This window comes from Trachurus japonicus, chromosome 21 (assembly GCF_045865225.1).
Source record: "Trachurus japonicus isolate A0001 chromosome 21, Traja_1.0".
Classification (NCBI taxonomy): Eukaryota; Metazoa; Chordata; class Actinopteri; order Carangiformes; family Carangidae; genus Trachurus; species Trachurus japonicus.
The window spans coordinates 28,403,968-28,431,344 of NC_140927.1; the positions used below are offsets into that span (position 1 = coordinate 28,403,968).

Genomic DNA, 27,377 nt, shown 5'->3' on the forward strand with positions numbered 1-27,377 from the left:
TAAAGTACATGAAGTGAAAAGGTTGAAAATGTGGTGAAGAAGACAGTGTAGTACAGTGACAGTACAGTCCTACAGATGATGAATTGTTTATAGATGTAAGCAGATATATCTTTGATACATACATAAATGATCAGAATTCATCAACATTTCCATTATTTTCAATTGCTGACAAATCAAATACTTTATTAAATACACATATCTGCTTATGACAAAATTCTAGTGCCTTATAAACTATTTGTTAAAAGTTTGTTTGGTGCCTTTAAATGCCAAACTGGGAGAGGCGATGTTTGATTGCACTCCGTTGATTTATCACCATCAGTTTCTGCAGTTCCCCTTTCCTTCCTGACCTCCCTCCTTCCTCCTCCTCCTCCTCCTCCTCCTCCCTGACTCCCCTTGCCTGCAGCTTCCCAAGCCAAAGAAAAGGGCTGCTGTGTTTTTAAGGTGCTCTAATGCTTTTGTCTACATTCATGTGGCTGTTTACCATATCAAGGGCCTGTGAATGTAGGAGCCTTTAGTGAGGCAGCCGGAGGACGCCTTTTCCCACCGAAACACACAGATACACACACACACAAAAACGGACATACACACACAGAGATACAGACGGACTCTGTGTTTTGGTATGTGCATGCGCACAAACACACACGAGCGCACAAAGTCACACACAAACACTTGTTGACCTTCTAATCCGCTGACCTCTGACTGTGTGAGTTTCTGTGTTTCCAAGCAGACTGACAGTGACTCCGAACACTCTTCATAGGTTTGGGCTTTTTTATTTACTAATGTGGTATTTCATTTTAGATTATTATTTCGATTTTGTATTTGTTATCGTAGATGTTTGCTTAAAATTACAAAATAAATATACCTAAACACCTGAGCAAGAGCAATCTGTCATTTTATGCCAATACATGATAAAAATAATGGCACATCATCATGCCCTCTCTGTTTTAAGAGAAACATCTGGCTCTTTAGCTGCTAAGTGCTCCACTATGTTCAGCAACTGCTCTCTGGCTGTGTGTGTTTGCTGTTTGCTGCTGAGCAGGCAAAGGGTAGAGGGATTTTTAGAGGTGTGTCACTCTGAAAACAGCTGCATGCTGCGTCTGAAAACATTGTTATGAGAGTGAACCAGAACAGTGATGCTGTGGTGTTGACAGACAGACAATGAGCCGAGGCCTGATATAAAGAACCATAAAGCTGAGTGGAGATGATAATCCTCTGTAGGTTCATCCCGACAGAGAATTTTCACATTGTTTTTAAATTATTGCTATAAAAAATATCAATTATATTATCAATATCAAAGATAAGCCCAGAGATCATGCGCAAAGGAATAAACCACTGGATTAAGTTGAGTCTTTTGTCTGACTCACCTCTTGCTGCTCTGTCAACAGAGCCAACATGTTCTCCATGTCAACAAATGCACTCTGAATCAGCCTGCGGACACATATGATGCAGCATCAGTGTTATTAAATGCAGAAATAGTATTAGCATGGCGCATGGCCTCACACCAAATTATGTTGACTGAGCAGGTCTAACACAAATGTTTGAATTTTACGGCAGGGTCAGGCAGTACGTTTACATGCACAGCTTAATCGAGCTGTGCTCAAAATTTGATTTCGGCGTCTACTCGGACTTCTGTCTTTGTCCCAGTTTACATGCAACTGAGAAAATCAAATAACTGATGGGAACGTGTCCTCCTCCTCAACACTAGGTGGCAATATGCGTCGTTTCAGTGGGTTAATACGGCCCTCTTTCTGGTTGACCTATTACGTCACATAATAAACTGGAGTCAGGCGGCAGACCGGCATTTTCAAACAACAGCAAGATGGTTAATCGTGTTCATCTCGTACATAATGTAAGCGTTACTTACTGTGCAGATAAGGTGCACGCTATCCCTCGTGGTCATAGTGATTTCGAGATATGCCAGCGGGGGGTTGTGGCGCATGCGCACATGCATTGTCCAGTTGAACTCCAATTAAGGCGTATACATGCTGGAGAAAATCGATTTCCAATCGCATTATCTGGGTGTCTTAATCGGAGTTGGAGAACTCTGATATTAATCGGACTAACGCGTTGACATGCACTTCAGTTGTCCAGTTATAGTCGGATTAAAGAGTCTGCTTTTGGTTAAAAAAGAGTCTCATATTAATGTGGATGAATCTACATTACCCACACTTGTTAATGGCTCCATTTTCGATAAATATATCGTTTTGTCTTTTTAGTTATTTTGATATTATTATTTAGTGGTTGACTCACCCAGCATTTTCTAGTTTCGGTTTCTGGACGCTACCCAGAGTGTCATTGGAATAACGCCGCCGGCTCGCTAGTTGGCATCATTTATGGTCGGAACTATGATGGTATCTGATCGTCTTCGAACCTCAGACTTTCGTTCTTGATTAATGACAATATTCTTGGCAAATGCTTTCGCTTTTGTCCGTCTTGTAATGTGAAAACACTTTGCTTTCCGAAAGTCCTTGTAGTCCCTTTAAGGCAATAATTCGGTTTTCTCAAGTGTCATGTAAACGTACTGATTGATCGGCCTCCTCTCACCTGTAATAGGTTCCAAACCAGTTCAGAGGTGTGTACAGCTGGATGATGTAGGTTCCAAACAGAACATAATCTCCAACCTGAAGAAGGAGGAAACACATACAGCTACTGAACATGAACATGTTTCCCCCTCAGGTCATTGCTTATCCTGTATCAGGCTTCCACTAACCTAGACCGAACCGGCTGACAACATACTATTGACTCACTGTATTATTGTTTTATAAAGATGTTGCGGAGAAAACGTCTGACTCACAATGGGCCACGTCACTGAGATTTCTGAGGACACTGAGGTCTGTGTTACTGAAGTCGTAAAAATAAGTCGCACAAGCCTCTGTATCTGAGTCACAGAGGTTTGCTGAGGTCGGTCTGTCGTCTCTCCACATCACTGTCAAATCTACGTTATTGTGGTCAGGCCCACCGCAGCGTCACAGAGGGTTGCGTTCAAGTGACGAATGTTGTAGCACGAACCATCGGGGTGGTGTCCGAGTCGTCACGGTGAGGTCACAGACATCATGGCTGAGTCAATGTGGTCAAAGTCTAAACCACTAATGTCATGTCTGTCTAAACTGAGACATCTTCCTCTGGTGCTGAGATGCATTGATCAGTTAGATTACCCTGGCTTTATCATCTTAAAGGACAATTCCGGTCGAATTCAACACGGGGGTGTATTTTCATATCATTTTAGGTCTAAAAGAATGAATCTGAAGATTTTCAGTTTAATTGCTCCTGTTTTGCGGTAGCTGCGTCTGTCCCTGCATCGCTGCGGCAGCAATGAATGGGAGTGGATGTAAGTTCCGCTGTTTAGGCTGTTTCCAGCCCTCAAAGCCGCAATTTTTTTCCACAGACAGCATCAGATGGCTACTCAAACATGCACCGAGAAGTTTATTTACTTCAAGCAAGTCGACATGTTTGTAAAAGTCGATCTAATTCAAAGTCTCCCGGAGTCTCGCGCGAGCCCGAAGTTGCAGTGCTGGTGTATTCAGGCGCAGTAGGAGCTACCGTTTGTGTCATAAACACAGGAATATCAACTCTTTACTTGCTTGAAGTGTACATTTTTTTCCACAGACAGCGTCAGGTGGCTACTCAAACATGCGCCGAGAAGTCGTTTTTACTTGAAGCAAGTAAAGAGTTGATACTCCTGTGTTTATGACACAACGGTAGCTTTTCCCACTGCTCCTGAACACACCGAGCACGGCAACTGGGTCTCGCGCGAGACTCCGGGAGACTTTGAATTAGATCGACTTTTACAAACATGTCGGCTTGCTTGAAGTAAATAAACTTCTCGGTGCATGTTTGAGTCTCCATCTGACGCTGTCTGTGGAAAAAAATTGCGGCTTTGAGGGCTGGAAACAGCCTAAACAGTGGAACTTACATCCACTCCCATTCATTGCTGCCGCGGCGATGCAGGGACAGACGCAGCTACCGCAAAACAGGAGCGATTAAACTGAAAATCTTCAGATTCATTCTTTTAGACCTAAAATGATAGGAAAATACACCCCCGAGTTGAATTCGACCGGAATTGTCCTTTAATTCAACCACATTATCACACTGGGCTCAACAAACAGACAGAAAAAAAACATGGTTAGACAAAACAAAAGATCATGCAGCCTCAGAGACAACCACTGACATCATTACATAGTTTTAAAGTTAAAAATGGGCTGTGACACGTCACTGTCAAGTTTTAAAATCCTCTGTGGTCTGTTCTGATATGTTTAACCGAGGGAAAAACCAAAACCTTAAACTGGGCTCCAACATCTGAGTTCACATCTGCAGTGTCTCCTCCGTCAATTTATTTCAACTGGATTCTACTTTTGTGTAAACTTTACTCGTACCTGGAATCGTCCTACGGAGACCAGGTAGGCGCAGAGCAGTGATCCAACCAGCAGTCCTGATCCTATGATGATGTTCTGAGTTTGATTCAGCAGAGCGAGCGATGCTGAGCTCTTCCACTCACACTGCTATATCAACACAACCAGCACACATTTAGTTAAAAAGAGGAAATATTCTAACGTGTTGTCAGAAGATTTGGAGCTTCAGTCGATAGTTTCTTTAAAGGGATAGTTCAACATTTTGGCAAATTGGCCCATTGCCCTATAGTCTTAGGAGTAGGTTTGTTACCTTTAATTGTTGGTGCAAGTCATTTTTAGAACGGCGGAGCAGAGCCACGAGCTGCTCAGACCTACGCTACGGAGGCTTAGGGTTACAGAGTTGTTTTCGAGGCAAATGCAGAGACTGCTTGCCGAAAAACTGGGGGATTGTGCATCAGCGGTTTTACATGAATTTATCTCGAAAACAACTCTGTCTCGTAACGTTCCGTTATTATCTCATAGCGTAGTGAATGTGCAGGTCACAGCTTGTCCACGAGAGTGTTTTGGAGTTGTTGGATTGTGTATTTGATGTGGGAAACCAAGAAATCCCATGAACCTCCGTAGCGTAGCTCTGAGCAGCTCGCGGCTCTGCTCCGCCGTTCTAAAAATAGCTTGCACCAACAATTAAAGGTACTGAACCTACTGCTGTGAATATAGGGATTATGGCAATGGGCCAATTTGCCAAAATGTTGAACTATCCCTTTCACGGAAATATGTTGGGTTAACTGGTTGCTATCTTAGCTAAGTTTAGCTGGATGCGTGGTCTTACCTGATATTTCACAATGGCTTCCTCAAAGCAGCGAACCTCATAATCCTCAGCATTGTAATATTTTACCTGTGAAAACAACATTATTATTAAAACGCTGGAACACCACGCTCAAGCAAATGTACTGCACTGGTGCCAAATCACAGCTAGAGATCAATGGAGAGTTACTGTTTCACTTTCCAGCTGTAAAACAGCAGGAGCTGTACAGTGGTGTTATCTACCGTCTCAAAGTTGAGCAGCGAGTCCACAGCCCTGGACTTGGCGTTGTTGTCTTGATTGTTCATCTCTCTCCTGTATTGTGTCCTCCACTCTGTGATCAGGATTGTGCAGGCTGTAGATACAGAAACTAGTGTGATTATCAAGTTTTACCAAAAGAAGTGTAAATTGGTCACATTTAGTCCTACAGCAAATTGCAAATTGTAAATGTACTGTCCTGGAGAGCCGTGGCTGTGGTTACTCAAAGTCCTTTTATGTCTGTCATCCTGGCGTAGTACAAACAATTTAGTTGGATTTTAATACTTATTTTTTGTTGTGTTCATATTCATAGAGATCACGGTTTTGTATTATATTATCATACATTCATCTATTATTTCATTTTCTAATATACAATACATATGCTTTTTTTTCTCTGTCAGTGATGGAAACAACTTGAATAGATGATGAATACAGAAGCTTGTTATCTCAAGATATTGTCTTCTGATCACCACAGGGAAAATATGACTATAATTGAAGAAAACACACACATGCACACACACAGACACAATGACTCACTGAGGTAAAGCACCATGCAGGTGAAGACTATGAGCCCAAACCAGACACTGAAGTAAGAGACGAAGTAGATGATGGCAATGACGATGTCACAGATGGTGGGGAGGATACTGAACAGGATGTAGCTGAAGACAGAAACAGCCACAGGTCATTACTGGCCCACTATGTGTCCTATACACAGCTGACTGAAAGTCTAAATCATGTCTGGTTATTGAACCCAGGTCATGTGAGTGGATACTAATGGTGACCACCTGTTAGGGTGTACTGTCAGGGGTACTGAGGCATTTAAAAAGGTACTATACTGCGCTTAGATGGGACCAGCACTTTCATTTTGCGCCGTCGGCAGCGGTGACGTCGCCGCGTGAAGTCGCCGCATTGTAATTTGAGCCGAGGCAAGAGAGTGAGCCACAAACGAAGCAAGGTGTTTTTTTTTATTACCGTTACAGCGCCACCTGTCATGTGCCTGTGTTTATGTGTGTGTGCGTCGCGCGCGCGAGAGACGGGCCGCTAAGTTTAGTTTTTACCGCGGATCACTGACATGCACTCTCTCTCTCTCTCTCTCTCTCTCTCTCTCTCTCTGTGTGAGTGTGTGAACACAGCCAGAGCGAAAGAGCTACGCGGAGATGAATTAACGCAACGATATTGCGTTGACGGAAAAAAAAAAAAGCAGAGTCAATTTGTGGCTTGGTCTTGATTCTGTGGCGCTGCGCCACACATTGGTCTACGTATGGGAAACAATAGGTGTGTGTTTGAGTAAAATTAACGTTTGTGTTTCATTCTATAAACTACTGATAACAATTTCTCCCAAAAATTACAACTGGTCAAAATAACAAAAAAAGATGCAGTGTTTTCAGACCTCAAATAATGCAGTTGATATTCATTTTTAAACAGACCACTAATGATTTAACTTAGGAAGAGTTCAGATTAATATCGATGGAAATTTCAATTTTAATCCTGCAGCAGCAGTGACTGTTTATTGATTTACTGATTATTTACTGATGCATATGTTATAGTTCTAAGATTTTCTATTAAAATAAAGTCAATAATGACATTTTTTGTGTTCTCTTTTTATTTGGAAAAGTACCAAAAAGTATCGAAAAACATGTTGGTACCGATACCGGTACCAAAATGTTGGTATCATGACAACACCTGTCCTACCTCAGCAGGTTATTGATGGAGGAGGTGCCACGGTCGACACTCCTCAGCACGTCTCCTGTGCGTCTCTCCAGGTGCCAGCGCAGAGACAAACCATGCAGGTGGGAAAACAAACGCACCTACAGGGTGGGGGGAAAGGTGGAACAGTCACTTAGGGTAAATCTCACGTGTACTTTTACCATTTTTGCATGTAAACAGTGTGTTTAGAGAATCTCATCCGCTCAATTCTCCCCTCCCTCCAGGATCCATAGTCTTCACCCTAACATCCAACTATAATTCTGTACATAGACGGAAGAAGAGATTGCAGACACTTTCTTTATTCCCAGAGCTAAGCAATTATTCTGGTGAATATGACCATGGCGGAAACTGTGAAAATAAGACCAAAGTTGTGATTAACTAGAACAAACTTAATCATTGTGCATCTAATTGAACCAAAACAGTGCGGAATAGACATTAAAAGTGAAACGACACAAAACACCACAACGAAGGAGGAACAAGAGAACAGGGAGTCTAAGTGGCACCTGAACGCCTCTGCTGGTGAACTGCTGAACTCTGATCCACAGAAACTGACGAACGTTGCTGATGAAACCCGACGTACCTACGGGTTAAAGAGGAGGATCCCATGATTATATTCACTCCTAATTACACAAACAGAAGCCTAAAATATGACATTAAAAAAAAAAACTTCTATTTTCACACACATTTCTCTCTAAATATGAACACACACTTGTGCACCTGCCCCTCCTCCTTGAAGGAACTTCAGCAGTGTGTAGACGCAGACAGTGGCAGTCAGTGAAGTCCAGCTGCTTCCTGCAGAAAGCTCATTCACTGTAAACACACACATGCACAGAACAACGTCATCATTGATTTCGAGTTGTGTTTGTGTCAGATTTAGGCATCAATATGAATATACTTCAAATCCACAACATTTTCTTAACCAGGGTCTATGATCTTGTCCTCACAGTGGAAACCAACCGAACACCCAGACACAGCCGTTCGTTCACACACTCCCCTCTCTGCCACACAGACACATTCTCATTCACATTCATTACCATTTTGTACAACTGCTGGGAATCAGGTTGAAATGCAAAAAAAACAGACAGAAATAAAGGGAGGAGGGGAGGAAGGAGGAAGACAGAGGACCCAGACAGAGAGAGAGACTCGGTGAGAATAGAGGGGAGAAAATGAGATAAAAAGATTGAGAGAAACGAATGAAGAAATGTGTGTATTCTACACTCCTTAACTTTCTAGTATGTGTTTTCAGCGGGGGGTATTTTCAACTCTTTGGCATTGGGTCCTGGAGTCGGAGGGTGGGAGGCGGGGTCGGACCCGGAGACAAAACGTCTGTTGTACCGGTGTGTTAACTCCACGAAAAAGGCCGCTAATGCTGGCTAAGCATGACTGGCAGGAGGGGTGACCTCCCAGAAAACCCTCCGCACACACATACTCACACACACAAATCAACAACAGCCCCCAACCCCCCCCTCACACCCCACCCCCCACCCCTCACCCCTCTCTCTGAAACCTCTTCCACGCCTTCCTCATCACACAAAGCAACGCTCGGCCTCATTCTCGCAGCGCTGGCTTATACTTTCATGTAGCTCCAAAAGCCAAACGGGCAGTTTTCTCAAAGGAAAAGCAGCTGAAGACAAACTGAACACTGACTTCCTCTGAAGTGGAGGCTTCTGGGTCATTGCCTTGTGGCGGAAGCAGTCCTGCGTACAAAATAGCGGACGAAAGACCCTGGCAAATGATGACACATCCTCCTGCTGTGCCCCAAAACGTATCCTTCATATGTGACAGTCAAGGCTGATGTTACCACCCCACATGACCTGATTTATTATATATATTTTTTTTAAATTATTAATATTTATTTATAAACAACTGAATCTCAGTTCATTAGGATGTACGTCATAGTTTTGGATCTAACCAGTACCTATAGCGTAGCTCTGCCTTTGCTCAATCTGCTTTTTCTTTTAAAGCTGTCAAATCATGGAACAACCTCCCAACTTATCTGAAACTTTGTACAGACTTCAACGTTTTTTCCCGTGAAGTAAAAAAATGGATCCTAAGGAATCAGTCCTGTCAGCATCAATCTGAAGCCTAAATTACTTTTAACTTTGTCAAAGTATGAAGTATTTTAATAACTTTATGTTCCTATTCCTTCTGTTATGAAATATGTTTTGTAACTGAATGTTTGTGATGTGTTAGTGGGTGTATATATACACACGTGTATGGATGTTTTGTTATGTAAGTTGACAATTTTCATCCTTTTATTGTTCTTACTCACCTGCCCAGGGACTACGGATGGAAAATACCTAGTAAGCTAAATCTGGTACGAAGCCTCCCCTCATTTTGAGAATAATGTTAATTTGTACATTGTCCCTGAGACAAATAAACTTATTAAACTAAACTAAATTTTAAAAACTTGTTGATTAAGAGTGAATCGTTTGTGTTCATGGATTTGTCTGCTTGATGTTGGGTTTTGAGATTCATGATGATTGTTTTTAGTTATTCACTTTGGACTTTAATCTGTTCTGTTTGGTTGCTTCAAACTGTATCAGACAGACGATGGAGGATATCGAGACAAATCCCAGTGGCCATGGACAGTCAAAAATCCACCTCAAGTCACTATTTCCACACAAGTGAAAAGTTAGTCTGGTTCCAGACGTCTGTATCACCTCAAACATCTCTGATCTGTCAGGCACCGACTGAATTAAGTTAAAGAAAAAGTGGAACTTAATGTGACTATCAGGGGAGGCAAAACTTTCCGACAACACTTCCAACAACAGCTGCATTAAAAGAGTCATAATGAAAAAAGTTTTTCATCCACTGCCAGCAGGTGAGCAGCATGGAAGGATCTCGGAAGATTAGATTGAAATCCTGCTTCTGGTTATCATGGGATGGCTAAATCCTGTCCACCTTGAGTGTGGGTTTCACTAAGCTTCTCTTCTGACTCTGTCATAAATTAGACAGATCCAGGTAGACTGGATATGCATGTTTGTGGAGTTATTCAAACCATGAGACATATAGACTGTGTTTACACAGCTTATCTGTAGAAGAGCGATCTTCAAATTTAATTCAGGTCAAATCAGGTTTGAATGACGACACAGAGGCAGCAAAAGAGCAGTTCAGACATCATGACTATAGCATCCTTCTTCATTGTGGGGAGTGTTAATGTGTAAAACATCTTTTATGACAATCTGGCTGTTATTTTTAAGATCGTTGGCCCCACAAACACAAATAAACTGATGGATGGAAGTAGTCACAGAGCATCAACACTGCCTCTAAACAAAGATCAAACACATTAATAAAAAATCCCAAATCATTAACCAAAGCAGTTGCCTCATATTGTTAAACCAATTCTGGCTGAAGTCAAAGCTCTGATGAACTTACACTGTTGACCAGATACAATTCTAACCAACCCAGAGGATGCAGGAAGATAACAAGGACAATCACATGGAGACAAGTTTGACTCTCTAAAAATTTGAGCACACTGCCATCTAGAGTTTCAAGAGCATGATACAACAGTTTTGTTTTAGATTTGGTTAAGTTTATCTATTAAATTCTCTATATTATACAGACTAACTTCTATTGCTTTCATGCATCTCAAATGTTACATTTAACACTTTCTGATGCACAATTTAATAGAAATGGCATTTATTTAAACATTCAATAGGGTAATGTACATTTTTGTTTGCATCTGTCTCACATTTGCCTTGTTAAAATAGGCCTTGGCCTTGGTCTTTTTCATTTTTTCCTTTTCACATATTTTTAGTAATTCATAACATGTGAACTTCTAAAATGTTCTGTATTTTTAGTGCTTACCAATGTTCTTGGAGTAAATAGGCACCAGAACGTTTACCAGTCGCTCCGCTACCAGCAGGCCCACACACAGCATCACGACTCCCTGCAGTGCTGTGGTGCCTTTGGGCCAAACGTACGGCAGCAGCAACCTCACCTTCCTCCCAAAGCCTCGCCAGGCAGAGGGCATAGAAGAGGGGGAGGGAGGGGAGGAGTGCTGGATCTATGGATGGAGATAGGAAGTAAGGAGAATGCACTGATGCCTCGATACTGAACTGAAACTAAACATGGATTGCATAAATCATTTTATGAATGGTAGAGAACTTATCAACAGGTTTACTCTCCAGTGTTGATTCATATCCACCAAACTATCATCAACTTTCTCCTTCGCTCCCAAAAGCCCTAGATTGATAATTACTAGCTGGATGTCTCCTCAACATAGAACATATGCTTTGAAAACTTTGAAAAATAATAAAGTGTAGTCAAGCTTGAGCAATTATGTGATAAATTCCTGGCTAAGTTTCCGAGCTCTGATAAAGAGCATCAAACAGTAGTAGTAGTAGTAGTAGAAGAAGTACACCCACAGATGTGTAAATACACACTGTTGTTCAAAATTAGCAGAGTTCCTATTTAACACTAACACATTGGTAAAAGTTTCTGTCGTAAATGTAAAAGTGGTCACAAATCACAACAATCAACAACTTACCTCAACATTTACAACTTCTCTTTTTCCTCCTTGTCCCCTCTTTACACCTATGTCTTCCATCTGATTCACCTTCAGTTTACTGTGGTGCAACGCTCATTTCTTCAGCAGCAGAATCACAAAAATCAACTCACACTGTGACCCTGGTTATTACGGGATTACAGGCAAATATTTCATTTACTGTGGCCGTATTAGTGCCCGAGAGTTTAACCTGCTGTGATGGTTTTCAAAAGCAGTCGGAGTAACTATACACACATACGCACATTTCTGTTGTGTTTTGAGCTTTGAGTTTAGACCAGCTGTGGTCAGCAGTTTGCTTTGACCTGGGAGCAGGGCAGTATGAGAGAGAGAGAGAGAGAGAGAGAGAGAGAGAGAGAGAGAGAGAGAGAGACAGAGTATGGGCATATAGTATGCACCGTATATATAATATCCTACAAAATTCCTCTTTATGGTTTGGCATACAGCTTGGTGTGTGGAAATGCTTTCAAGTATTACATAATAAGTTAAAACTAGGCTTTCACAACATGCATTCTCATGTCCTTATTAATTTCACTGATGAAAAAAGGGAAAAATCCGCACACCAACAAAAAGCTCCAGAGCAATAGATAATTTATTATCACCCAAAGGGAGTAATGTTTCGGACTCAAAGACCCTTCCTCAGACTAATTTATTAATTTCACTAACACCACCATAAAGATGGACACAAAATCATTTTTGTTTTAACATTTGTGGATGAGACATTTTTCATCAGGTCAGACTTTTATTTTTCAATAACCTGCATCTGGATGAGGGAATTGGTTTAATATAAGTAATTTGAAATTGAATGGGATTTAATTGAGACCTCATAGCAACAATATAACTGGCCCTATTAAATATCAAATAAAACCCAAGGGAGGAATCAAACGTTATCAGTGTTTAACCAATTTAATTTGACTGAATCAATTTAAATCTGTGTGTGACGGAGGGGAAAAGACTTAAGAAGCAGAGCAGAGCAGTTTGTTAATAACATGGTGACATCTGCTGGTAACAACTGGACCTGCATTTGAATTTAGTCGTCAGGGCACTCAGGATGTGTTGAGTTTGATCAGTGACTGACAGTGATGATATAATACAGGGCTTATTTTATGAAATTAAAATATGAAGTAAAGGAACATGCATGTCTGCAAACACGGCCTATTTTGAGGTTATTATCTTCAGTTAATTGACTGTATTATGTTCAACACCTCCAGCTTCACGTAGATTAAAAGTTTCTGCTGAATTAAACATTTGCTTAGTCTGTAATCACAATCATGGGAGGTGTCCTTTAAATTGGAGGGTATATACTTGCATTTGTCATCACAACTGTGTCATGTACTGCAGAAAGCTTGGGTGCCCTCCGGTGGGCTTTAGTGGACATATCAACTTCTACAGAGAAAACAGTGAATCCACATCACACAGAGTCAGCCTGTGTGAGATGTGTCAACCCTGTTAGACGTAGGTCCAATTGCAATCCAGTCTCTTACAGACTCAGCTGTCTTTACACTACATAGTTCAAGTGGCCCAATTCCAATTTTTTCCTCTCAAGTGGCACAGATCAGATCTGTGACATGAACGTGTAAACAGGAAAAAAATGCATGGAATCTGATATTGTCAGATCGGTGTTCATTTTCGTGGTGTCCGCCGCGCATCCTCCCCCCACTTTTCTTGTTTTCATACAACATTTATTTGTATGCTGAAAAAAGAGCACACACGAGAGAAACACCAGATTTCACGTTTGCCTACTGGCAAAAACTGAAACGAGCTGATTAGAAATCAAAAGTGGAAAACAAACAATCTCACAACAGGTCACAACTGGCTAAATAATGATATATTTAATTTGATGAAAGAAAGAGACCTCTCACTGAAAAGAGCTCTGAAAACAAAATCAACCACTGATAGGCACAGGTTCACTTCGCTACGCAACAAAGTTACAAAAGCGATAAGAAATGCCAAAGCCAACTTTTTTATAACAATTATTAATGAGGCAAAAGGTAATACCAAACTGATTTGGGAACAAATAAAAAATCTAATGGGAATTAACCACAAGGCTAAGAAACAATTAGAGTTGAAAATAAATGATAAGCTAACACAAAATCCAGCACAAATTGCCTCAGCTTTTAATAATTATTTCATTGACTCTGTGGCTGAGATCGCGCAAACTTTTCCCTCAGTAACAGAAACCCTTAAAACTGATAACAGTAAGGCCTCCTTTTGTATTCAACCCATCTCTGAACTAAAAACTAAGGCGATAATTAACTCTCTTAAAACTTCAACGGCCAAGGATATATACAGGATGGATTCAGCAATGCTCAAATCTTTAAAAGACCATCTAGCCTGTCCTATCTCACAAATTGTAAATTTATCAATATTGCAGGGAGTATTTCCAAACACCTGGAAGACTGCAATTGTCTCTCCTATCTTTAAATCAGGTGACCCTCAGAACATCAGCAATTATCGCCCAATTAGCATCCTACCTGTAGCATCCAAGGTTGCTGAAAAGTGGATATCTGAGCAGCTTGTCTCCTTCTTGAACAACAGTCAATTTAATCTTCATCCTATGCAGTTCGGTTTTAGGGCAAACTACTCCACTGAAACAGCCAACTGCCTTTTCATAGACAAGGTCCGAGCTATGGTTGACAAAGGAGGTGTTGTTGGGGCAGTGTTTTTAGACCTGCGCAAAGCCTTCGACACAGTCAACCATAAGGTGCTCCTGGGCAAACTGTCTTCCTTCAATTTTTCCCCATTAGCACTTAGGTGGTTTGAATCTTACCTGACTGGTAGATGTCAACATGTTGTTGTTAACAACCAACTCTCTCCAGCTCTTGAGTTGTACACTGGAGTACCACAAGGGTCAATCCTCGGTCCACTACTGTTTTCTTTATATATTAATGACCTGCCATCAGTCTGTCCTGATGTGGAAACCTTGTTATATGCGGACGACACTGTAATGTATGTGCATGCTAAAACAAAGCAGTTGGCAGCTGCTAAACTTACGTCAGCGTTAGAGCAGATCTCGAAGTGGTTAAACTGCTCCTGCCTCCAACTTAATCTAAATAAAACAGTGGGAATGTTCTTTACTAAAAGGCAGTGCAACATTGTGCCGAACATAACTATATCGGGTCATAATATTGATATTGTGTCAGAGGTAAAATATCTGGGAATCACTATTGATTCCAATTTAACATTCAAAACACATATAAAAAAAAGTGAGTCAAAGAATTAGGTTTAGTTTAGCAAATTTTAAATATATTCGAAATACCATGACCTTTAATGCTGCCAAATTATATGTGAATGCCATGATCATGTCGCACATAACATACTGCCTCACAAGCTGGGGACAAACCAACAGCTCAACACTGAAGCCTTTGGAAACGCTGTACAAGCAAACCCTTAAAGTTTTGGACCAGAAACCGAACAGCTCACATCATTGCACCATCTTAAACAAACATAAGCTTCTGAGCTGGGAGGATATCCTAAAATATAGGAACATCTGTCTGTTCCTTAAAATCCTGCATGGTTTAGCTCCTCCACCATTGAACTCATTCATAAACCAACGCAGTAACACTAGTCAGATCACTAGAAGCGCCACTCGTGGTGACTTAACAGTCCCATTCAGGAAAAGTACATTTGGCCAGCTATCATTTTCTGTTAAAGCATTACAAAATTGGAACTCACTTCCCACCCATATTAAAGAAATACATACATACTGTACTTTTACATCCAAACTAAAAACATGGCTCACTCATAATTACACCTGTACCCACTAAGATATTGTGCTATTTGCGTCATGATCATGCTGCCTGTCTGTGTTTTATCTGTCTATGTGATGTCTGCATCCCAGAATGTGTAGTACAGTATGTGCTGATGTAGCCTATTGTGTGTGATTACTGGTATATTGCATGTGCTGCTCTTGTATGTTTCTATGTGCTGTCTTTGCATGATTGTACTGATGCCTACCTGCTCTATCCTTTCCCTATTGATTCTTTTTAATCATTGTGTTGTAATATATTGTTGTTGTTGTTTTTTTAGGATGCCCATTGTCATCTGGCCGGGGACTACAGCAGGATATTAGCCATGCTGGCTAAAGCTGCCCTTTTTACTGTATTTAATGCAGTTGATTAATTGGGACTGTCCACGTACAATAAAACAATAAAAGTAAAAGTCCGCCCCATGTACTTTATTTTGTAAGGACAGATTAGATGTTCAATGCTGATATGTTGATTTACAGTGACCTGTTGTATAACTCTGAGCACCAGAATTTGTTTATAATTATTATGGAATTTTAACGTGACCTAATAAATCTGCCGTCTTTAAAAAAGTTCACTAGCTTATTTCCTTTTCAGCGGGTTGTTTCACACAGGCAAAGCAGGTGTAATTGCAGATATCAGATATGGGTCGCTTCTGATATAACATGTAAATAGACAGCCAAAAAAAACATCCTTACACACGTGTATCTGTTTACCAGTTAGCTCTGTTAATGCAGCTACAGTTGCGCTCAGGAGCGACCGTTTATAAAACCAAATGATCAGCGCTATAAATAACCTGCATACTTGTCTCTGTTGTTAAAGTTGGGGGGAAACTGCCATTCCGACATCCCACCAGTCCGACAAAGGCCTCTAATTGTCTAAATGGCAACATTTAATTTTCTATCAAATGTCCCATCATTCAATTTTTGCCTCCTATGGTCGGAATGACGGTATTTTTTTCTATTTTTAAACATCCTGCCTTTCCGACAATTCCTTTACTAGCGTATTTTTTCCCCAAAAGATTTTGCACTGGTTGGGCTTAGGCAATGATGAAAGGAGTTGGTTAAGTTTAGTAAAAGACCAGGTAGATGCTAGACAGGCCAGATAGTTTGAGAGAGTCCAGAAGTAGAGTCTAGATAAGTCGGAGGGAGTCACCTGTTGAGTAACGCACATTTCCTTATGCCTTGTCGGAATGGTGGGACGATGGCATGTCGGAATAGCGGTATGTCTAAACGGCGGGATGTCGGAGCGGTGGGATGTCGGAATGATAGCATGTAACTGTTAAAGTTTAGTGTTATTGCAATTTTTGCAATCAGAATCATACTAACTCATTGAGTGCTGCGCTCCTTTCCAAAGTTTTAGTCAAGTGTACCGGCAATTTAGACAATTTTTGATGATTTTTGTAGAGCCACGGCGTATTCTATACAGTATTATTGCCACAAACACAAACTGTGGCTCATTTGAAAGGTGAAACTTTCTGCTTCAAATGGCCACAAACTGTTTGCTTCTATGTGCCTCTGTTCCTGAGAAAACTCAAGCTAAACATGGCTGGTTTTCACCAAAATCCCTGCTTTTTTTCTAGAAAGGAGCGGAATGTGAGGGTCTCTCGGCCAAAGCTGGTTGGGAACACCGGCCCCACCGGTGGTCGCGGTCCTTCTGTGGTACGGGTCGGTGGTGCCGGCCTGCTTTGGCCGAGAGACCATCACATTCTACCGCGGGAGGACACGGTGTTGCTCCAGATGAAGACCGGGCGGGACTGTCGGCTGAGAGCTTCCTGTTTTGGCTCCGAGCTGCTGGAGCCTCGCGGGTGAGAGCAGAGCAGCTGCGCTGCATCCACATGCAGAACTTGGTTTGCAAAAGCCGAGTTATGATAAAAACTTCCAGATCGTGAGCTGTCAAGTGTCTATTTTCATAATTTAAAAAAAAAAGCAAAAAACGTAAAATTACGTTTTTGGCACTCAACGCATGGGAACGAAAAACAAAAAATTACGTGGTTGGCACTCAATGAGTTAACACGACATAATCTTTTTATGGAAACATGACGACGTTTGCCAGTGGTGTGCTACGAGGTGAAAAATTAAACAACGTATCACTATACACACGAGTATCTGTGAAAACATCCACTGTGGCTGCACTTGTCATATATTTATATTTATATATAACATATTTCATTTTACAAACTTTCAGCAGCCAGTAATAGGCCAGTCAGTTATAACTTATTCATGAGTGGGGCCAAGTAAAACATTTTATTTAGAATTTTCCATTGTCGGAACGTCAGTGCTTCATAAATATGTTCATACTTTTGTAATTGATTTATTCTTAGAAGCATGAATATTAATTTATGTAATTACAATGCTTATTCTAGCGAGTACACAGTCATAACCATAAATGCAACGGTAGTAAAAATTGGCATGATAATTTCTTTCAGTGTTCCAAAAATTTTAGTTTCAGTGCATCCCTGATATTTATCTAGGTGCTAGCTTTTTTCTAAATTCACAAACTTTCAATGAACTAAAGGATCCACATATATTACTATATTTTGATAAGTTTTGCTTTGGTTTTTGTTAAAACTAAAAATAGTTGACAAGGCCATGCGTTAAGGTCATGGTAACTGATTGTAATTATTGCATCACAGTGGACATGCAACTGTTTGCAACTTTGTTACAGGAGGGAGAGGGAGGAGCAAGATGAATCAGCTTTATGATACATAACTTTGGCCAAAAAAATGCCAGAGCTCCTCAGCTTCTGCTCTCCTTTTCTCTCCCTTGTTATGGAGGCCCTGGAAGAAGCTGAACTCTGTTTTCCACAGCTTGTGAACACTTCATGCAAGAAGCCTTTGCAGCAAGATGCTGAGAACACTTTCCTCTACATCCTGCTGTCCTGCATCTCTTTGTTCACTGTGGCTCTCAATCTGCTGGTCATCATCTCTATCTCCCACTTCAGGCATGGATTTACAGACATTACCTAAAATTGTTGTTTTTTCTGTCACACACCTATTGTCTAGAGTTGGCTTTTGAACACTATATATTTTGATAAATACCACCTTTTCATTAAAATATAACATTGTTTAATGAAAATTCCAGAAAGAGTTTAATGTATTTTTCATTAGAACATCTGTGAATCGATTCATCGTGTAAATACTTACATATTCAGACAATATAAGTATGAATACAAATTACTTCCCCAAAGGGAAATTCATTTGTCTGTCAGTTCACCTACCATTTCATTTTTTTTTTTTTTTTTTGGCTATTCATACAGCTGCAGGCAATAATGTTTTCTTCCACAGTGGAAGATTATATGCTCAATGAAGTTATTCTTTCTTTCTATTCTTTTTCTGCAGGCAGCTCCACACCTCCACCAACGTCCTTCTCCTTTCTTTAGCTGTGGCAGACTTTCTTGTGGGCTTTTTGCTGATGCCGATTCAAATCCTCCTCATAAAGGGCTGCTGGGTTTTAGGGAACATAATATGTGGACTATTTTACTATGCCTCTTTTATCCTAACCTCTGCCTCAGTAGGAAACATGGTTCTCATATCAGTTGATCGATATGTGGCCATTTGTGAGCCTTTGCTTTACCCTACTAAGGTCACTCTGGGTAGAGTTAAAATCAGTGTTTGTCTATGTTGGGCCTGTTCTCTGTTGTATAACGGTGTGATACTAAATGGCTTCCTGAAATATCCAGATACATATAATTCTTGCTACGGAGAATGCATAGTTGTTATTGACTTCATAACAGGAGCTGTTGATGTATTGCTGACCTTTATTGGCCCCATTACAGTAATCATAGTCCTGTATATGAAAGTCTTTGTAGTGGCAGTGTCACAAGCTCGAGCAATGAGGTCTCACATTACAACTGTCACACTCCGAGGTTCAGTTCATATGATGGCTAATAAGTCTGAGAGAAAAGCAGCCAGGACTCTTGGTGTTGTTGTGGTTGTGTTTCTAATCTGTTTCTGTCCTTACTTTTATCCCTCATTCGCCGGCCAGGACATGTCAACCGATGTGGCATTTTCAGTTTTTGGGGTCTGGCTACTTTATTGTAACTCCTGTCTAAATCCAGTCATTTATGCTTTTTTCTATCCCTGGTTTAGAAAGTCAATTAAACTCATTGTAACACTTCAGATATTCCAGCCTGACTCATGTGATGCCAACATATTGTAGACAAGTTAAAAAGGGCAATTTTTCCTGATGCAACATCACCAGTTACTTATATTTATAAGCTGAATAACAAAGGATAAATTGGGAAAAGGGCTAAATGATGAGCATACTGTTCGGTTGTGTATTACTATTAGTACAGAGCGTGGGTCAGGATGTCTAGTTGGTTGGTTATTTTTTTACCTGGGAAATAATGACTGGGTTCTTGTGCATATTTTTTTTTCTTTCTTTTTTTTAACCTAATCAGAAATATTGCTCATGTCTTTTGAGTCCCTAAATTTAATATCTTTACAATATATGGGTGAAAACAGATTCTAAAATGCCAATGTATGTGAAATTATTTATTCCTAATTAATAAACTAAGAAAATGGAAAATTGTTTTTTCCTTCATGTTGTTGAAATTGTCTGTTTGATTTTGACATGTTACTTTTAAATCATTTGATTGATTAATTTTCATTAAAACACAACCAGTAACCAGCACACAAACATAGTACCAAAAAAAATCATATTATCATAGTGGCAGAAAACGTATGTGAACTCTTAGTTTTCTGCATTAACTGGCCATTTAATGTGATCCAATCTACATCTAAATCACAAGTATAAACAAACACAATGTGCTTAACCTACTGTAATACCACACAAATAGTTATAATATTTAATGTCTTTATTGAACATATCCATTAAAGCAGAAGTAAGTGATATGTAAGGGATAATGCCCGACGAGGTGTCCATTATCAGAAATTAATGGACGATGCGGAGGCGTGAACCGTCCGACGCGAAGCGGAGGACGGTTGCTTCCGCGAAGTCCATTAATCTCTGATAATCGGACACCTCGAAGGGCATTATCCCGCTTATACCATGGTCACTTACGAGATAAATACATATTAAATCAATTACTTGTAATTTAATGTTGTTTTTACCGTTAAAATGTTGTTTTTACCGTTAAAATCATACGTCTTTAAGCGGCTGAGCCGAGCGGACTATTTAATAAACTCGTCGGCGATAAAAGAGAAAAAAAAGAGGGACCCGCTGTGACCGCAGCGTACAGTCAGTGACTCTGCCACAGCCTGGTAGTTGATCAATGAAGGGAGGTGAGGTGACGGCTCAAATGTTACGTGACACAAAGTTTTACTTCTTACCGCTGGTGTGTTTACAGACTCCAGTGCCGTGATGCGCTGAAAAAAAGTTGTTTTGGTCCGATTGTCCGTTGCCGTGGTTACTAACAAGCGTTTGAGCCAGCGCAGTAATATTTAGAACGTAATCAGGCTATTTTACCGGAACATCTTTATAGGTGTCCATTATCACTTTTTAATGGACACCCAGCAGCCAATCAGAATCGAGGATTCACCCAGACCATGGTATAAATTTGTGTTAATATAAGTCTTAAATAGTTATATCTTCCGACAGCAATCACTTACATAGAGTGTTTGGACTGAAACACGGGTCTGTCAGTCACTCTGCTCTGCTCTGAGCCGAGGAGAAAACATTTATCGTATCCTACAGTTTTTATCCAATGAGGAGAGAGAACGGCATGCAGGGCTGTGTGTGCAGCCAAGGGACGCCGTGAATGTGGCGACGTAGGGACGAGGACTGTTATGGTGCGTTCAAGGCAACTCGTAACTCCGACCTGTGAAGTTGTATCAGTTTGATCTGGTACGAGTTCACAGGTCGGAAGTTACGAGTGGCCGTTATAGTGACTTTCACAGGTAAAACAGGTCGGAAAAACATGAGTGGGTTGCCTGAAACGCTACAAAGTCATAAGTTGTGACTTGAAGCTGTAATTTACGATTTCAAAAGCCTGCCTGGAACACAGCATTAGCGAAAACGACCGGATCGCTTACTTCTGCTTTAAGCATTCATAGTGCAGGTGGAAAAAGTAAGTGAACCCTTTGATAACTGGTTGAACCTCCTTTGGCAGCAATAACCTCAACCAAACGTTTCCTGTAGTTGCAGATCAGAACTGCACAACACTTTTGGACCATTCGTCCTTACAGAACTGCTTCACCTCAGCCATGTTTTTTTTAAATTCATTTTTTAAAGTATAGTTTTGGGGCTTCTTGCCTTTAATCGATAGTGTGGTATCAGGAAATGGGGAGGCAGAGAGAGGGGGAATGACATGCAGCAAAGGGCCGCCCAAGTCGGGGTTCAAAACGGGGTGGGCTGAATTTTGAGTAAGTGTCAATTCACAAGTACGTCAAAATGCAGTGTACTGTAAGTAAGTGTCAATCGTCCTCCGCTCGGCACAAGCCTAGTCACAGACACTCAGTAGAGCATTTGTACCAAGTTGGTCCCCTTTCGGTTACCGTATTCAATGATGGCAATGCAACATGGCAGCCTCGGTTGGGTGCACCAGCCACCTATTGTCCACACGAGCCGGGGTATTTTTGCAACCGTGAACATGTTTTCCCGGTTTACTGTTCCGTCCACAAGCAACCGTGCTTTTGAAACACTGAAACCGGGGTCTTTTGAAACCGGGGTCCAGGGTGACGTTTTCAGCCCGGTTGGGTATCAGCAGTTGCGTGTGGATATGACACCTGCGATTATTTCCATTGTTTACGTCATAGCTGAGCACGTGCTGATGTAAAAATTTACATCAGCTGGATATGTATTCGGTTGTCATATCCAGTTCCTCAACCTAATTCAACAAAGGAGGCACCTGGACAAGCAACAAAGGAGACTGCTCCTCTTGCTAGTGACACCAAAACCTGCAACTTTCTCAAGAAGACAGCAGTGACGTGCCCGGCCTCAGTGGAGGTTCTATTTTGATTGGTTAAAACAGCCTTCCCATTTTACCTTACATCGCCACCTATTGCTGTGTCATATGTATAACACATACATTGCATCACTTGGTAGCGGATTATACGGTTGCGTGTGTACGGAGTAGTTTTATTACTTTTACTTTACGTTTATTAACAAAACTTCGGTTTCAAAAATACCCATGTTCGTGTGGACAAGGCCTAAGCTATGAGAGAGGTTTCATTTGAATGCGATTGTGATAAGACTTTGGTAAATACGTTTATGGAAGCAATATTTGATTTTTACTAATAAAAAGCCAAAAAAGTTACACACTGTCCCTTTAAAGCACTTTCAAGGACCCATATCTATACTTTAAAGGAATATTTCAACATTTTGGAAAATTTGCCTCTTTCCATAATCCTTAAATTTTAGGGTTGGTTCATTACCTTTAATTGCCGGTACAAGCTGTTTTCAGATTGGCGGGGCAGAGACATGAGCTCTGCACGGCGTGCAGCATTTCTGGCCTTCCCTCATCAAGCTCATCAAATACACAATTCAGCAACTCCAAAGCGCTCTGGTGGAGAAGTTGTGACCTGCACATTCACTACGCTATGAAATAATAATGTAACATTACAAGACAGAGTTGTTTTCGAGGCAAATGTGTAGCTGGAACTACATTCCAGACACGGCTGCTGGGCAAAGTGACTTCAAAAGCGCAAGTAGTTCCGAGTATTTACTTCATGTCTCATAATGTTACATAGTACATGATTATTTCATAGCTTGGCAAATGTGCAGGTCACAACTTGTCTACGAGAGTGTTTTGGAGTTGTTGGATTGTATATTTAGTTTGATGAGGGAAATGTGGAAATACTGTGTGCCTGTTGCGTTAGCTGAGCAGCTTGCGTCTCTGGCCTGCCTATCTAAAAACAGCTTGCACCGACAATCAAAGGTAATGAACCTACTCCTAAATCTATAGGGATTATGGAAATGTTGAAATATCCCTTTAATGTGCTGACTTTTCTCAAATTCACAAACTTTGAAGAAACACAAGGATTTACAGGAACGCTGTATTTTGTTATAGATTGATTTGGCATTTCTTAAAACCATTTAAGTCCAATATATTTGACAAAGACACGCTTTAAAGTTGTGGTAATTGCTTAAATCATTACAGCACACTAGAGTTGAATTGTTTTGGGGAGAGGGCGGAGCAAGATGAATAAGATTCATGATACAGAACTTTGGCCAGAAAGCAACCAGAGTTCCTCAGCCTCTCCTCTCCTTTCCTCTCCACGGTTATGGAGACTGAAGAAGCTGAACTTTGCTTTCCACAGCTCGTGAATACCTCATGCCAGAAGCCTTTGCAGCAACATGCTGAGAACACTTTCCTCTATATCCTGCTGCCCTGCATCTCTTTGCTCACTGTGGCTCTCAACCTACTGGTTGTCATCTCTATCTCACACTTCAGGCATGAATTTACAAACATAGCCTAAAATACTTTTTTCTTCTTTATATCACAAACCTATTGAGTTGACTTTTGAAGAATATAGATATTGATTCATTACACCTTTTTAGAAAACATTTAAACAACAACATTTTGTGATGAAAATTCCAGCAAAGTTGCATGTATTTCATGTTGGATTAAATATGCTCTTACCAGTACAACAACCAACTCCCTTATTATGACATCAATTAATCCCTTATTCATGTAAATAATTAATAATAATAATGTATTGCACCTGTTGTGCTGTCCAACCTTTTGGCAGATACTGTTGTGTCTATATACTGTTTATTTGAATATTCATACAGCTGCAATTAATAACTTGTTTTCAGGAGTTCCACAACTGATGGATTAATAATATGCTAAACAAACATATTCTTTCTCTGCAGGCAGCTCCACACCTCCACCAACCTCCTTCTCCTCTCTCTAGCTGTGGCAGACTTTCTTGTGGGCCTTCTGCTGATGCCGATTCAAATCCTCCTCATAAAGGGCTGCTGGGTTTTAGGGAACATAATGTGTGGACTATTTTACTATGCCTCTTTTATCCTAACATCTGTCTCAGTGGGAAACATGGTTCTCATATCAGTTGACCGATATGTGGCCATTTGTGAGCCTTTGCATTATCCTACGAAGGTCACACTGAATAGAGTTAAAGTTTGTGTTTTTCTATGTTGGGCCTGTTCTCTGTTGTATAACGGTGTGATTGTAAATGGCTTCCTGAAATATCCAGATACATATAATTCTTGTTATGGAGAATGCATAGTTATTATTAACTTCATAACAGGTGCTGTTGATGTCTTGCTGACCTTTATTGGCCCTATTACAGTAATCATAGTCCTGTATATCAAAGTCTTTGTGGTGGCAGTGTCACAGGCTCGAGCAATGAGGTCTCACATTACAACTGTCACACTCCGAGGTTCAGTTCATATGACGGCTAATAAGTCAGAGAGAAAAGCAGCTAGGACTCTTGGTGTTGTTGTGGTTGTGTTTCTAATCTGTTTCTGCCCTTACTTTTATCCCTCAATGGCCAGCCAGGACATGTCAACCGATGTGGCATTTTCAGTTTTTGGGGTCTGGCTGCTTTATTGTAACTCCTGTCTAAACCCAATCATATATGCTTTTTTTTATCCCTGGTTTAGAAAGTCAATTAAACTCATTGTAACACTTCAGATATTCCAACCTGACTCCTGTGATGCCAACATATTGTAGACAACTTAGGGTAATTCTTTGGGTTGCTACGCCACTAATCAACTTTGTGCTAAATTAGCTCAATAACAAAGGATAACACAGGGGAAAAAAGGACTAACTCTGTCAGGATGTTTTTTTTAACTGGGAAATAATGAACAGGTTATTTTAGCATGCTTTTTTTTTTATCAAAGTGGAAATATTGTTCATGTCTTTTCAGTCTCTGAATTCAATATCCCTACAATAGCTGGGTGAAAACTGATTTTCTAAAATGCCAATGTACTGTATGTGAAAATATTTATGCAGTCAATAAACTAACCTATGCTAAAATGTGTACGTTTAACTCATCATTTCAGTTTAAGATTAATTCGATCAATGGGCTTTATGCACAGCTCCACTACTTATTGAAATAAGCCAGCTCCTTTATTTTCCAAACCCTATCAGTTTGAGCCAGAATTCACGGAAGAGGAGCTGAGGGAAATGAAGGAGAAAAAAGCAACGGAGAGAGAACTGCCGGTGCAGCCAGAAGAGTCTCTGTGTTCTGGGGTTTGGTGGTGTGGCTGTGGTCACTGCCAGCCTATGGCCACTGAAAATGAATGTTTACGCTGCCAGGAGTCGGACGTGTTTCGGCAGTGCCTGGATGCTGTGGTGGACACAGAGACTCGCTGCATAACGGTCAAGGAAGAGTTTCCAACTCTCATCCACCCTGCCGTAGTGGAGACATTCTTCAATGTACCAAAAACAAATTGGAAGAAAAGGCCAACTCCAGAGGGGCCAAACGGTCAGTTATCCACAAAGTAAGTAGACCTTTTTTTTTTTTTTTATCATGGTTGCATGGTTGAGATTTACTAACATTCACAATGAGCTATGTAAGTTACCTGTTTATAACCATTCATGTATTACTGAACCTTCTTGACTAAACACTCTCCCCTCCCCTCCCCTCCCCTCCCCTTCTCTTCCCCCCACTTCCCCTCCCCCTGCAGTCAGTGCAGGCTGGTGGCCTATCGGATCGTCCTGGAGTGGGGTTTGAAGGGAGAGCGACTGGGCCGAAAACAAAGGAGTGTGCTGCCCAGTTGTGTGGTCACTGCAATAAGAGCAAAGTATCCATCCCTGACTGGAGAATACCATGGCTTTCAGGAGGCAGAGGAAATGTCTCAAATATTATAAACATATTTTCATCACCTTATTTACATTCCTGTAAATATATATGTGAATAATGAAAATAAAAGGTTTTTTGTTGTACATGAATAAGTGTTTTATTGTCAACAGTGTCCACAAATTTTACAGTGGTTTGAATCTTGATGTCAAGTGTGTGACCAAGTCAGCTTTCTCAGGCCTTGGAATTGGGGCAATGTTTTGTAAAAGTCTCTTTTGACGAGGTGCAGGATGGGGTCAGGCAGAAATGCTGTGGACATCCCTCATCTCCAGAGCACTGTTCATTAGCCCGGAACGGAAATCCTGTGAGGTCTTTTCGTAGATGGGTCTAGCCACCCACTGATGGGTGGCCTTTGAATACACACATGAGTAGCGGGATTGTCCTACAACACACAATATACCATAATAATAATCATTAGTCAAATATTATCTGAAAGTACATTGGTGGGTTCGGTTACTGATATGCTGCTGGCATTACAATGATCTGACAATACTACAGATTCAAAGATTCATCACATTTTAGATGTAATATTGTAAATTCTGAGCTCCAGCACACAGTGTAGTATTATATATGCTCTCAGATGTAATGTTGACACAGTTTGTATGCATAACTATTTGTCTTTACCTTGTTTTGTTTTGGCCTGTGGCCTGCAAACATTTGCGTTGTAGTCCATCACTGCCATTTCTGTCCGGGCACGCATCACATCATACGAGAAGTGTAGTCTCTTATGTGTGTACTTTAGCATCACTGAATGGAAAACTTCAAGAGATCCTGTGGAAGTGTAATTTTAACCCATACAATTATTGAAGTGGTACATTAGAACATTCCTGTAGATTATCTTGCATCTGTGGGATCTTATTTTCATTGTGGTATAACAATAAAAAAACACACAAAAAGTCAGTTGACAAACAAAATCAGCAATCGCACACTCAACTCTGTGCATATCTCAATTTATTTGCAAGCTTTCGGTCTGTAAGCTTGCAAATACACTGAGATATGCACAGAGTTGAGTGTGCGATTGCTGATTTTGTTTGTCAAGTGTCTAAGTTCAGCTCCAGCACCTCACAGAAGAATCCTGTCTACGGCTGAGTGGTGTTTTTTTTCACAATAAGTCAGTAGAAAATGACTGTAAATGCATACCAGTATGCTTGAAGAGGGCCATCTGACGTAAGTCACGCAGGCGGTTATTGTCCAGAATGACACTTTTCAGGGCAATGTAGGCAGAAGAGTCAGAATTCATCCATTTTTTCTTCTCTTGTTCGTCCTCTGTCAATGGTGC

General features: G+C 40.7%; 3 protein-coding genes across 6 annotated transcripts in view; 2 read left to right on the top strand and 1 right to left on the bottom strand.

Moving 5' to 3' along the window:
• Nucleotides 1-11,224, bottom strand: part of abcb6b (ATP binding cassette subfamily B member 6 (LAN blood group) b) — a 29,441-nt gene extending 18,217 nt beyond the window's left edge. For both annotated transcript variants that reach the window (XM_085764478.1, XM_085764479.1), the window contains exons 1-10: nucleotides 10,927-11,224; nucleotides 7,834-7,926; nucleotides 7,620-7,696; nucleotides 7,102-7,217; nucleotides 5,947-6,068; nucleotides 5,397-5,506; nucleotides 5,179-5,244; nucleotides 4,374-4,499; nucleotides 2,545-2,621; nucleotides 1,365-1,428 (exon numbers count right to left, since the gene is read on the bottom strand). In XM_085764478.1, coding sequence (XP_085620604.1) covers nucleotides 1,365-1,428; nucleotides 2,545-2,621; nucleotides 4,374-4,499; nucleotides 5,179-5,244; nucleotides 5,397-5,506; nucleotides 5,947-6,068; nucleotides 7,102-7,217; nucleotides 7,620-7,696; nucleotides 7,834-7,926; nucleotides 10,927-11,092 — 1,017 coding nt within the window. In that variant the 5' untranslated portion in view covers nucleotides 11,093-11,224. The remainder of the gene's footprint in view (nucleotides 1-1,364; nucleotides 1,429-2,544; nucleotides 2,622-4,373; nucleotides 4,500-5,178; nucleotides 5,245-5,396; nucleotides 5,507-5,946; nucleotides 6,069-7,101; nucleotides 7,218-7,619; nucleotides 7,697-7,833; nucleotides 7,927-10,926) is intronic.
• Nucleotides 11,225-17,929: 6,705 nt separating this feature from the next.
• LOC146965432 (trace amine-associated receptor 13c-like) lies at nucleotides 17,930-19,965 on the top strand. Of its 3 annotated transcripts, none has more exons than XM_085764565.1 (2): nucleotides 17,930-18,312; nucleotides 18,710-19,965. In XM_085764565.1, the coding sequence occupies exons 1-2, from the start codon at nucleotides 18,095-18,097 to the stop codon at nucleotides 19,527-19,529; spliced, it is 1,038 nt and encodes a 345-aa protein (XP_085620691.1). In that variant the 5' UTR covers nucleotides 17,930-18,094; the 3' UTR covers nucleotides 19,530-19,965. The 3 variants fall into 3 exon arrangements, with proteins under 3 accessions (XP_085620691.1, XP_085620692.1, XP_085620693.1); XM_085764566.1 differs by having other exon boundaries at nucleotides 17,930-18,207; XM_085764567.1 differs by having other exon boundaries at nucleotides 18,201-18,286.
• Nucleotides 19,966-23,539: 3,574 nt separating this feature from the next.
• Nucleotides 23,540-24,966, top strand: LOC146965433 (trace amine-associated receptor 13c-like). Its single transcript, XM_085764716.1, has 2 exons — nucleotides 23,540-23,724; nucleotides 24,147-24,966. The coding sequence occupies exons 1-2, from the start codon at nucleotides 23,555-23,557 to the stop codon at nucleotides 24,964-24,966; spliced, it is 990 nt and encodes a 329-aa protein (XP_085620842.1). The 5' UTR covers nucleotides 23,540-23,554.
• The last annotated feature ends 2,411 nt before the right edge of the window (nucleotides 24,967-27,377 follow it).